The following is a 12,327-nucleotide window of genomic DNA, read 5'->3' as shown; positions in this document are numbered from 1 at the left end:
TTTCGCTATATTTTTTAATGTGGAAGGAGAAGTTAAGTTCATGGTGGGTTTTGGATGTACTCACAGTCCTGACTGGTAGTGAGAAGCAGTAGAGTGAGATACATGTCTGCAGGGGGAGGTGGTGAATAACAGCGCTTTTTAATAGGACGTGCAGTACATCGTGAAAGTTCACAGGCAATTTTTTTTTTTTTTTTAATCTATGAGCCACATCCGGCTCTCTGTTGTAACAAGGACTTTTCTATCCGTAATTACTACTTCTCTCTTTCAGTGGGGTGTAAGTCTTTCTCAGATAATGAAATTTTAGAATGAAGATTATTAAGTTTGCTGTGGAAATTAGAGATACAGCCACACACTGGCAAAGTCTGCTTTGAACTGTGATTCCTAGAAAGGTTGGTCCATCAGTGGTACCCGTGGTGAGTGATGCCGGGATCTGGGGCAGTGACGCCAAGCTGCCTTGTCAGCCCTGCTTTCAGGCTAGATTATTCTGTGCCTCCATGCCGACACATAGGTTCCAGGAGAAGCCATCCCCGGCAAAACTATGACGTTTCTGTGTGATTGATACAGGAGACAAAATGGTTCTTTATTTTTTTATTTTTATATTATAAAGTGGATTCTTTTTTTTTCTTTAACTTTTTATTATATACTGGAGTAGAGTTGATTACCAGTGTTGTGATAGTTTCAGGTGGACAGCAAAGTGATTCTGTTATACATGTATCTATTCTTTTAAAAGTCGGGACAGTTTTCCTACTTCAGGTAATGGTGACCAATGTCTGCACCACACCACTGAAAACAGAAAGAGCTGGATAAAATAACTTAACTTCTGAAGGAAGCACTAGGGCTGGTGCAGAGTGTGTGCTCAGCACTAGTTCTGGGCCCCTGAGGTGACATCCGTTTTCTCATTCCAGCACTGTTTCCGTATTTTTCAGTTTTAATCAGTGTAAAGCCTAGAACTTGTTTTCCATTACTCTTTATCCTCTCCCTTTGCTACAGTTAAAATCTGTACAAAGTAGACTCTTCCGATTAAGATACACGGACCCTGTCAAGCTTATTTTCAAAAAGCAAGTGACAGAAGTATATTGACAGGTTTAAAACCATGCTTTCCAGCAGAAATAACGAGGGGAAATCCACTTGTTTGTTAATTTATTTGTGTAAAATTTATTTAACACTTAATTGAGACTCTCAGAAGCCAACAGAGCTGCTTTCATGTTTTCATGTTGGTTGTGTGTATTTAGATGAAGCAGATGATCCTAAACTGCTTGCTTTGGAGAGTTGCTGTAATATTATGTTTATTCTAGTTATACAAGTTGTTTCCGTGCACTACCTTTGCAATCTTATAAAATTTCTAACACTGTTCAAAAGACACACTCATGTTTCGAAAGGTATCTTGTTTAATTTAGTCCCATTTTAGCACTCCTTTAAAAAGTTTGATTGATGACTCTTGAAATTCAGCCAAGAGTGTTGTGTCAAAAACCTGCTTGAATTTATCTAAAAATTCATAATCGGTGCTGAATCTGAACTTGTTTGCCCAAAGCAACACCGTTCCCGGCTGGCAGAGGTACGCCATGGTGGCAAGCAGCTTGTCCAGGAAGTAATGGTGGTAGACCACGTCAGAAGCCAGCAAGTAATCATAGTAACATGTGGACTTGGGGAAGTTCTGTTCCAGGCCCTCTCCCCACACCAGCTCTTTCACTTCAGGCAGATGTGCTGTATGGTTTCGTGTGTTCCTTAAAAGATTGTATTGAAGGTTCCCTAGGACGTCAGGCAAATCCGTTGCTGTGACTTGAGCTCCTAAGAGAGAAAGAGGAAACTTGTACGAATTACCTGGAACATTCGGGCAGCCACAGGGTACACATACTCTCAGGGAGAAATCGAACTGGGCTTCTCACCTTGGCCCTGGACCAGGGCCCTTCTCACCTATGTCCATATGGGCTGGATAATTCTGCTGGGGGACCCTGCCCTGTGCCCTGTAAGATGTTTAGCAGGGTCCCTGGTCTCCATCCACAAGATGCAAGTAGCACCTCCCCACCCAAACCCCAAGTTGTGCTGATCAAAAATGTCCCCCGACACTGCCAAATGTCCTTCATGGGGCAAAAATCACCTTTGGTGAAGAACCATTGAAATAGAATAACGTTCCCGTCTTTTAAGAAACTAAGTTAAACGGCGGTGCAGTTTTGAGAGATTTCAGAATAATTAACTAAACATACCAAGATTTTTAGCGTTTGGTTACTGTCATCATTTATAATGTTTTTCCTTCCCAAACTGTCTTTATCTGAAGATTTTGGTTTTCTCTTACGTGAGGTGTCAGCACCTAGTTTTCTTTCCTAAGGGATGATCTAATTTGAATGACTCTCCCCCCTACTAAATGCATTAAGTTAATTTTTAGGCATTTTAATGCTAGTGATAAAGGTTCACAAAATCATAATTCCAGATTGGTTTTGATAGAAGAAGATCTGTAATAGTGTAGGCTGAAGTAGGCCAGACATACCCGCCTCTTGCCCAGCTCCCAGGACTCACAACTGGCATTTTGGGTATAAATCTGTCTTCACCTTGGATTCACTCACTTATTTTTTGTTTTTTTCCAAAACATCAGTTGTTAATAGTTGCACTGAAAAGCAGGGGACAGCATAACAGAGCTGTTTACAACAGGAATTCAAGAGTCACACCTTCAGAATTTCAACTTTCTCATGTGGTAATAATCAATGGATTGGATGAGTTAGCCTCTAAGGCACAGTTATCTTATCTCCGGATAACAGCAGTCATTCTAGCCTGGACGTCTGGGTAGATTCAGTGAGTGCGATCACGGCCAAGCACCTAAACCACAGCCCTTCACACAGTAGTAAGTGGTTATTATCACTGTTGTCACCGTAACCATCTTTTGAAACAAGGCCGAGAATAGACAGACAAACCTAGAATACTGGCCACGATGGAAACGAGGCCTGGTCCAGCACCGATTTCGAGTATCTTAGCTCCTTGGAGACCGAGTTCCTCTGCGTGTTCCTCCAAATACTGGCACAAAGCCATGGCCTGAAAAACATTCACAGTTGTCACCTGGACACTGGAAACCGAGGACCCTGTTCCCCACCGCAAGTTAAATACTCAAAGACATGTTAAAGAGTTTCAGCTTACTGGGGGCTCACAAGAATCAAAATATACGTGCAACGGCGTGTTTTGACCTCTGGAATATGAACGCTGTAACATGCATCAGAGGAACTAGAGAGACAGACTTGTGAAAGCGCCTGTACCAGAAGACCCTTGACCAGCCTCCAGGAACAGGAAGGTCAGCTCAGCTCTTCCAGAACCAGGAGACAAGGGGCCGCAGGGCAGCAAGCCCTTGCTTACGTCGTGTCGGGCCTCCACCTGCTGTAAGACTTGCGCTGTAAGCAGCTCCATCCCCTCCCTGCTGACTCCACCAGCGTTCAGGTTGCTCTGGACTTTGCCTGCTGCACTGAACAACTGCGTAGGAATTTTTCTCTTAAAGCAGTTCATCTAAGAAACGCTCGACTGGCTGGGTAGTGCTTCCCAAACCCTAGCGCACATGTAGGTCACCTGGGGCCTGGTGAAAGACGCCCTGGCCACGTGTGGTAGGGCTGATGGAGCTCAAGGCTGCATTTCTAACAAGCCACCAGCTAATGCCAGTGCCGCTGGCCCACACTTTGGGGGGGTAGCAGCAAGGAGGTTACATCCTTTACACAGTAAAAAAAAAAAAAAAAAAGAAAAAAAAGAAAATTTAGATCGATTTCTGTACAGAAAATCAAGGTCCCTTCCCATGTGAGCCAATGGGCGTCGGCTGGTGATGTCGCGGACTAGAGGGACTGGGGAGAGTTACTAGGCGTGAGGGCGTTACCGGAGTTGGGAATGCGAACCCTGCAACCCTGCGCTGAAAAGGCAACGTGAACGCTCTCGTTTGCACACACCTTTAGCCCTTGTCTTCGTGCAGGTGCTCTGGGCTCGCTATGACTCACTTTCTGTCTGGGGCCCAGGCTGGAGTAGGGGGCGGCCTGGATCGTATGAGACAGCCGCGCTCACGATGGCCTGCGCCAGGGTTGGCGGCAGCTCCGAGCCCGTGGGTCCCTCCCTTTCCTCCCCAGCTCGTCTCAAGGGACTCGGGGGCCAGGGACGGGGGTGGGGGGAGGACGGAAACCAATTCCCAATGGCACTGTAGGGAGGTAAGGGGCGTCAAGGGGCCCTGGGCGCTGGAGGATGAGTGAGAGGGGGACAGGCGGGACGGCACGGGTGCGGGGTGGCACTGGCATCCAGCCCGTGGCAAGGAGCTCCAGAGCTGGGGACGGCAGTTTTGAGGAAAGGCCTTCTTCGGTTCTTGAGGAGAAAGGAGCATTATTCACTGTGTGGGATTTCAGGATTTGGAAGAGTGTCACCCAGAGCCACCAAGACGTGTGCTCTGAGGAGTTCCTGAAGGGGTGGCTGTAGGCGTCCTTCCTGAAGGGCCCTGCCCTGTGACAGGCTGGCCCGGTGGATGCCATCTGGGGACGGATCTTCTCTCGGGAACAGCTACATCTTTCAGCAGACACTCCCCCGCTTCTTAGTCCTATTAGCAAACTCCGAAAAGTCATCTCTCACAGCTGCTCTTGAAGTCGCACAAGGAAAGGGTGCTTCCCCACACGATACGGATCCTTCTGCCGCCTTCAGGAAACTGAGGTCCCGAGAAGGGCCAGGGTTTGGTGCATGAAAGGCTGAGACCTTATTAAGAATAAAACAGTCCAGTGGACAAATCATCTTTTTCCACTCCTGATTTCTGATCACCCAGCTCTGGGTGTCTGTTTGCCAAATACAGTAGGAAGCTGTGGAGAGGCGCTTGCTGGTTTCAAACTTGTTAAGCCAAAGAAAAACATTCAGCTGAAGGAAATCATACTTACATTAAGCATAACGGGTAAAAATCGAGCTTCCTTGGCTGGGGTCAGTGAGGGGGCAGCTCTAAGAGCCTGGAGCCCTTGGCTGTCCCTCCCCTGCCCCCCCGCTCCATCTCCCCCATCACTGGTACCCAGACTGCAAAGGGCGCTCCAAGGAACCTCTGATCACAGCCACGCAGCGGGCCAGCAGGTCTGCGTCACCCGGGAGTGAGTCAGAAATGCAGCCCCAGTCTACCTCCCCCAGCCTGACCTCCTGAATCAGAGTCTGCATTTAACAAGAACCCAGGAGGATTCCCATCTAAGCTAACAGTGGGGCATTTAACAGGAACCCAGGAGGATTCCCATCTAAGCTAACAGTTCTGATCTGGAGCCCCTCCAAGCACAGGCTGAGAACCTCTGCAGTGGAAAGAACGAAGGCGCTGGCCTCCGAGGTCCATCGTCCCAGCCTGGTTCTGCACTGCGCCGCGCCAGGGGAAACAGTGCACTCAGCCAGGACATGGCAGGTTTTCTGGCTCTGAATTCTGTGTTTTCCCCCATTTCAGCTCCATCCTCTGGGGACTGTTGCAGGGAGAGCATGAGATGAAGCACCACTTCCTAAGCGTTTCCACTGGACTGGCCGCACTGTAGAAGGCGAGTGAATACCCGAAGGTCTGTGGGAGAGGCCCAAAGGTGGCCACTACAAAATCTAAACTCTAAAGACTTTTCTTCTGATTTTTTAACAATTCATATGAATTTTTCATCCTACTTCCCAATATACTCAAGTTTATGTTAATGTGAGAAAATAATGTCTCAAGAAACATAGCATAGAGGAAAATCGTTGTTTTTAGGAAAGATGCCGTGTTTCTGCAGCATCTAGGTACACCAGCAACACCCCTGGGGGGGCATCCTTGGACCCTCAATTTGAGAAGCACAGAACATTAGAGCACGTGGCAAGTCGTCCAAGGCACCACAGTTGTACAAATTTGCTGTTCTCATCCCCAGAATCCCCGACGCCCCAATGTGACAGCTCCCTCACCCCTGGCCACACCACCGCTCCGTAACTCTCGATTGATTCTTGAATGACAATCCTCTTGCCTGCAAACCAATAGTACTCCTGGGTGTAGCTGGCGTAATTCATGGGAACAAATTTCTGGAGGCTTTGAAGCGATGGTTCTATCTTGTTAGAATCTGTGGGACAGAAAATTAAATCGGTTTCATTATTTGTTGATCCAGTGCAAATCTACACTCGGTACAGTTAGTCAGACGGGAAGAGACTGAGCAATCTTCCAGAAACAGAGGGGGGAATGCCATCAGTGAGACAGTGGCTGCAAACTAGCCCAAACTGAATGATATGGGGTGACAGGGACATAACATTTCTATGGGACATTTTTATCATACGACGAAATGCCAAAGGATGCCCTGGGCCCTTCCCTCGATCTAGGAGCAGACAGTGCGGTGTCGATCCATCCCTCCCTCTGTTTTGGTGGGAGGAGGAAGCTAGGCCACCGCACAGAATGGCACGAATGAGCCATCTGCATAAGGAGGACCGAGGCAAGCGTGGACCTGACTATTTTTGGGTCTTGAAGTGATGTAACATTCCCACATGTTGGCTGGAACATGTTCCTTAAGTCCTTCTACAACTGCTTCTCAAAAGGTGCAGGTCACCCAAAGACGAGCCAGCTCCGCAGTCCTGGGGGAGGTTGTCAGATGAGCTCCAGCTATTAAATTACTCTTCCTTAAATACTCCTTTACGCTCATGACCACTCAAGCAGCTCTCAGATGTCATATAAAATGAGAGGAAAAGAGCACCTGATCGGGGCTGACATCATGGAAGCCCAGAATGTCAAAGGTTTCGCAGGGGGTTTCAGCATAAAAAGAACAGCGAGTAATAAGGTCAGAATGGGGACCCTGAGCACACGGAGGGGTCGTGCGCAGAAGACGGGGGGCTGCTGGTACCCTCGGGGAGAGGCGTTGGCAGCGAGGAGTCTGGGGGGGAACTTGCATGAGACCAGCCTTTGCTGCCTGAGCTCTGCCTGCGGATGTGTAACCAGGGATGGACTAGTGGAAAGGAGCATTCAGTGAACATCTGAAGGTCTCTAACCAGAAATATGCACTCAAGGAGGCAGGTGAGGGTGAGTGCAGGGTGAGTGCAGGGTGAGGGGTAGGGGGCCTTTGAAGAAGCCTAATCAGGGGTCCACCCCTCAGAGTTCAGGTTTCACTGATCTCCACCCGCACTGGACGGTTCTGTGCCACGGCTCTGCAAACGCTTTGCAACAGGGTCACAGCCAGAAGAGTCCAGAAATGTGGAGTGAACACTTAGAAACATTTACAACAACTTGACCATATCTGTTGAATCTGATTACGAAAAACCAAAGCTTGTATTGTGTATGTCTTTGTACTTCTTTTCATGTTGTTCCTCCAGAAATTCATTTGTGTTGCATTTTACAAAAAAGTATCCAAGTGGTCTTTGACCACAGTGTGGGCCAAATGACCAGTTTGTAAGTTAGCACAGTGACGCCTGCAGCTCTCAGCCGTGGGTTCTGGTCTCCTGGAAGGAGAATTCTCTGTCCTGACCACAAAGGCGAGCTTCCAGAAACCCAGGACTTCCTTGAGCTTGCAAGAACCTGCTGATGAATAGTGGCCAAGTCCTGAGATGTCATCCTTCCCTGTCATGTGCCCCAGGAGAGGCTGTGGGGAGAGGAGAGGACCTTTGGTCCTCACCCACCTCTTATAAGGGGAAACAACCAACATCTAAAACCATGAACCTGAAATTTATCACTCAACAAAGGGGACCCAGCTTCTCCCATAGGCTGACAGGCTGACTCTGAGTTCTGTTTCAGAGAAAATAAGAAGGTAGAGGAACAGACCATCTTGTGCCCAGAAACTTTAACAACCAGCCTGGGGGCGGTGAGGAAGCACTGACGTGCAGGATTTGGCCATCACCATGGTGACAGCGCTCCCACAGTGGCCATCCCTGGGAAAGGGGTGAAGCAGCTCAGCACCACAAGCATTTCTACCACACGGATACGACACCCCTCAACAGCCTCAAGGGCACAGGTCATCGTAAAATGTAGGAAAAGAATTCCTGATGAGACGTGAGTATTTATTACCTAAGTTTTTTCATATACCTTTACCTTTTACATAATCCATTTCATTGTACGTTTGTATGACTTAAATTTTAACAATGGCCATGTTTAACAATCAGCTCGCAAAATTCCTGAAATGCAGGAGCTGGTACAGGCCATCTGGAATGAGGAGTGGGTACCGGGCTGTCCTCCTTACCTCTGAGCCTCTCACCACTGGAGCAGCCAGACCGTCAGGGACCCAGGCCACCTCCTGCCAGCTTCCGTCCCCTCGATATCACCCAGACCGTTCCTTCCTCCCTTCCTCCCACAAATAACCACAAATAAAGGCTAACTTTTCTCTCAAGACTGTAGGAAAAGTCTATGTGCTGATTTTAAGTGGCTCATCCTTTCACAAGATGACAGATCGTAAGCTGATGGTTGTACTCTCTGGATCGACATTGTAAAGAAACGTGGGCATATAAATGTCCTCCATAAGACCATTTTTCCACGCTACAAAGATAAAAGAAATTTATGTTGATTGCACATGATTTTCAATTCTTGTATCTATGCTCGTCTGACAGTTTTAGAGACATCAGATTTTCAAGATAGGCAGAGTTGCATTTTTATGTAAACAGTTTAGGAAAAATGAATTACCATCCTGGTTTAACAGAGTTGGAACATAATTTTCCACTGTTGACTGTTAACGTTTTGAACGTTACATCTTGGCTCTTATGACATCATTTGTTATGTCTGTTGTTTATTTACTACTGATTCCCTGCCCAGAAAAGCAACACTAAAGGGTTCTGTTGTCATAATGGGAAAGTACACTTGACTTTACACTGATCCACTGAAGGACGCAGCTGCTAGGAATACATTTTGGCGAAAAGCAGGAAGGAATCTAGATTTCATTTCTCTTTTAAAAGTTCTTGTTACAAAAATCTAACCCTCTTAGATTTGGATAAAACAAAGTTTTGGTCTTTGATAGGTAAATAATAAAAACATAGGGATTACCTTTAGTGTCATGCTTCTGCTTGCATAAAGGCATTTTTCTACTAAGCATCATGATAAGAAAAAGATGTAGGGTTAAAAGGAAATGGATATTTTTGTGCCTGGGGTTCACTGCAAAACGCCATGCCCAGGAAAAGATGGGAGAAGATGTGGAGCTGAGGAAGGAGGTTACCTCCCGGGGGTCCGCTGCTGCCGTCTGTCTGTAGACCCTCCTCATCCGGGGGTCTCGGTGCCTCGTCCACGGACTGGGGCTGCTGCCCTGAGCGCAGACACACATCCATCCCAGAGCCGCCAGGGAGGAGAGAGCTGGCCTGGACTGAGCGCTCCTCCGGGTCTGAATCGCCCAGAGCCTCTGCAAGGTGCAGCTTATCGCCTTAGCATCTGCTGAGCTGGAAAGAACACCTGCATTTCAGCTTAGTTTCCCGGGGCGGGGGCGGGGTGGGGAGAACAGCCGCCCTGGGTGCTGCCATCCTGGTTTTGCAGAGCAGAGTGGAAGGAAACCCTGACACATCATCACCCCACCTTTCCATCGCCTGGAGAAATGCAAAAGCAGAGCCACTGTAGCCAGACAGGTGCTGCCTTGCTGCAGTCTAAGGTGTATTTCTAAGAGCTTTTGGAACTGAATCTCCATGAAGAAGGTCTGATCCAGACGTACATATCTTTAAGGGTACCTTGTGGATCCAGGGTTAATGACATCATGGATTTGTCCCCAATGCGGGGCTGCTCCCTTCTCATCTGAGGCTTTAGCGCAAGACAGTAGAAAGCGCTGGGGGCTGAGAGCCGGGAGGCTGGTTGGCTGCCCCCTCTTCCTCTTGGCAACTCACTTAATCCCCTCCACACCATTTCCTCCTCAGCAAAAAAGGGAAGGATGAGATCTACCTAGCCCCTAGGGCTGTGGGCGAGAAACGGGAGAGCAAAAGTGATTAGTGCAGCTCAGGAAAACTACTGATGAAGAAAACAGGACCTGGCTGTTGGGATCATTGATCAGCTTCCAAACAAGAACACGTGACATCGCTGCGCGACTTGTTTGCCAAGCACCGTTCTTGTGCTTTTAGTGAATTGATTCATCTAATCCTCACAACAAACCCTATGAAGTGGATGCTATTATTATGCCTCTTCTCAGATGAGAGAAATTCAAGCACAGAGAGATTCAAAAGCAGCCCAGGAGCACGCAGCCGGCCAGTGGCAGGGCCAGGAGTCAAACCCAGGAGGTCCAGCTGCAGGATCTATGTTCTTGACCATGAGGTGGGACACGGCTTGAGCTGCCTTGCTTCAGCGGTGGGTTTTCTGGCTGAGTTTGCCCTGAAATGACTCATAATGCTTAGTTGTCACAGTGACGTTTTCTAGTCTTTTTTTTTACAAAATGTAAATCGTTTTCCTAATTTGTTTTTATATACCAGAGTTGCCCCATCATATTGTTTTGGCCAGCTGGGGACAGCAACCAGCCACACCATTACTAACTATTCCACACCTGGAGGGGTCATGTGCCTCTCACATTAATGTGCAACAGCATTTCAAATCAGTGAAAAGTAATTTAGCATTTTCACTGGCTCTAGAATCAAACAATCAAATATTTACCCCAATTCTTCAACTCAAGGAGTTTTTTTTCTCTTGCAGATACTTACTTGCTCCTTCTCTTCAACGTGCCCCCGACTCCAGAAGTGAACTGTTCCCCTAAAAGACAGCTGACTGGTTGTTGGTGAGTACCCAGAGCATCTTCAGGGAGGAAGTCTCAGCGCTGCGGTGAAGGGCCCTGCATTTGAATGCTGGCTCTGCCATGTGCTAATTTTGTTGAAAATGTAGATAATGGTGATTCTGACCTCACATGACGGTCGTAGGAATTAAGTGAGATAACCTGTGCAAAGCCTCTTGCGCAAACAGTATTAACTTATTCTCATCTTCAAAGCCAGAGAGTAGTCAGGCAAGACAACACTCTTTACAGGACACCCACCCAGCACCACGGGACTCTGTGCATTAAATTTAGACACTTCTTCATTTTGCATGCAAGAAAAGGAGACCTGTTTTCACTCCAATAACAGGTAGTATTTTTCCTTGTGAAATGAAATGACTCCCCTCCCCCATCATTATAGTTGACGTGAGACATTAATTTTTTTCCCCAAAAAGCAACCTAGAAAATAACTACAGTAATCTACCTAGTGTTCATTATTAGCTCAACACATCATATGATCTATATCATATGTTAGTATTTAATAAAGAATTGGGAAGTTCTGAAAAGGACTCCTTGTTAGTACCCTCAAAATAATTTCGAACGGTTAGTTTAAACATATCTTTACCTTATGCAGCAGAAGAGATTTGAGATTTCTGTGCAGACTTTAATCCCCAATGTTTTATATAGGTCTGCACCTGAGAGGATTAGCATTTTATGAACAAAAGCCAGCCAGTGGAAGTCCAAGTTATTTAAGGTAGCATTACCCACCAGTACCCATGCACATTACTTTGCTAGAATTACTCTCTCTCTTTCTCTCTATCCCTTTCTCAGTTCTCAGTTTTCTGTCTTACACACACACACACACACACACACACACACACACACACACACACACACACACACACACACACACACACACTTCTTTCAACATGAAATGGAATCACTCTCAAAAGATCCAGAAATCGTTCCAGCAGAATAGAGGCTGTCCTCTGTGGTATCCAGTGGCTGTGATGTGGTTTGGAATGTAGACTTACGTTTCATTTTAAAAAGGAGTGGGCGGGTGCACAGGTGGGGTTTTGTACAAACCTGGAAGCTGGGTGCTTATCAGCCCAACTCCTGTGGCTGAAGGGAGGGGCACGACTGACGTGGCCTCTGTCCTGGACCCTGATTCCAGCAGCCAGAAATAACATTAAGACTCTGCTGAGAGGAGGACGAGAGAACATCTATCCACAAGAAGGGATGTGTGTCAAAGGCTTAAAGTTGCGTAAGGGGTAAAGTTAGTTGGGGCAACAGTGAACAGGAAATCAGAAAACTCTTCCCAGAAAAAAGCCAGCCATTGTCATTAATTTCATTGAATAAGGAGCAGTTAAAAAGGAAGGAGGAAAATCATGTGCTCGTTTGGGAAGACTGAAAACCCTTAAAATAGAATATAGGGCATGTAAATTAAAGGCTTAGGCAAATGAGAATTGAATAATCCTTCACATTTATGAGGGACTGCGCCTACCCAGTGAGCTGAGTGAGCGACTTAGCTTGAGTAGATATGAGCCTATTTTTATTTCTTTCTTTACTCATCTTTGGAAATCTCTTCTCTGCTGTCACTTTTGTTCTTTAGTCCATTTCTTTTAACTCCGGATCTTCATCTGGACATGCTGTGGTCCCATGACTATCCTCGTTCTCACTCCCTTAAATGAAGGGAGGTGACCTGCAGTCTTTTCCAAGCCTGTCATTCAAATACTTT

At 46.8% G+C, this 12,327-nt stretch overlaps 1 protein-coding gene across 3 annotated transcripts; it reads right to left on the bottom strand.

The window, feature by feature from the left end:
- Positions 1-625: 625 nt before the first annotated feature.
- Positions 626-11,588, bottom strand: METTL21C (methyltransferase 21C, AARS1 lysine). 3 transcript variants are annotated; one of them, XM_082675671.1, is made up of 6 exons: positions 11,215-11,588; positions 10,546-10,702; positions 9,093-9,309; positions 5,884-6,035; positions 2,907-3,024; positions 626-1,788 (listed from the first exon to the last, which is right to left on the bottom strand). In XM_082675671.1, the coding sequence occupies exons 3-6, from the start codon at positions 9,199-9,201 to the stop codon at positions 1,394-1,396; spliced, it is 774 nt and encodes a 257-aa protein (XP_082531797.1). In that variant the 5' UTR covers positions 9,202-9,309; positions 10,546-10,702; positions 11,215-11,588; the 3' UTR covers positions 626-1,393. The 3 variants fall into 3 exon arrangements, with proteins under 3 accessions (XP_082531797.1, XP_082531799.1, XP_082531798.1); XM_082675673.1 differs by having other exon boundaries at positions 10,546-10,658; positions 11,215-11,235; XM_082675672.1 differs by lacking the exon at positions 10,546-10,702.
- Positions 11,589-12,327: the final 739 nt, after the last annotated feature.

This window comes from Grampus griseus (genome assembly GCF_964374135.1).
Source record: "Grampus griseus genome assembly, chromosome: 18".
Taxonomy (NCBI): Eukaryota; Metazoa; Chordata; class Mammalia; order Artiodactyla; family Delphinidae; genus Grampus; species Grampus griseus.
Note: the sequence above shows the minus strand (reverse complement) of the source record. Positions and strands in the feature narration are given on the sequence as shown.

Excerpts from the sequence above, each read along its gene's own strand:
- METTL21C (XM_082675671.1), bottom strand. The coding sequence starts at position 9,201 with ATGGATGTGTGTCTGCGCTCAGGGCAGCAGCCCCAGTCCGTGGACGAG. Across the intron at positions 6,036-9,092 it reads CAGCAGCGGACCCCCGGGAG|ATTCTAACAAGATAGAACCA; the intron begins GTAACCTCCTTC and ends TCTGTCCCACAG. Across the intron at positions 1,789-2,906 it reads CATCGTGGCCAGTATTCTAG|GAGCTCAAGTCACAGCAACG; the intron begins GTTTGTCTGTCT and ends TTTCTCTCTTAG.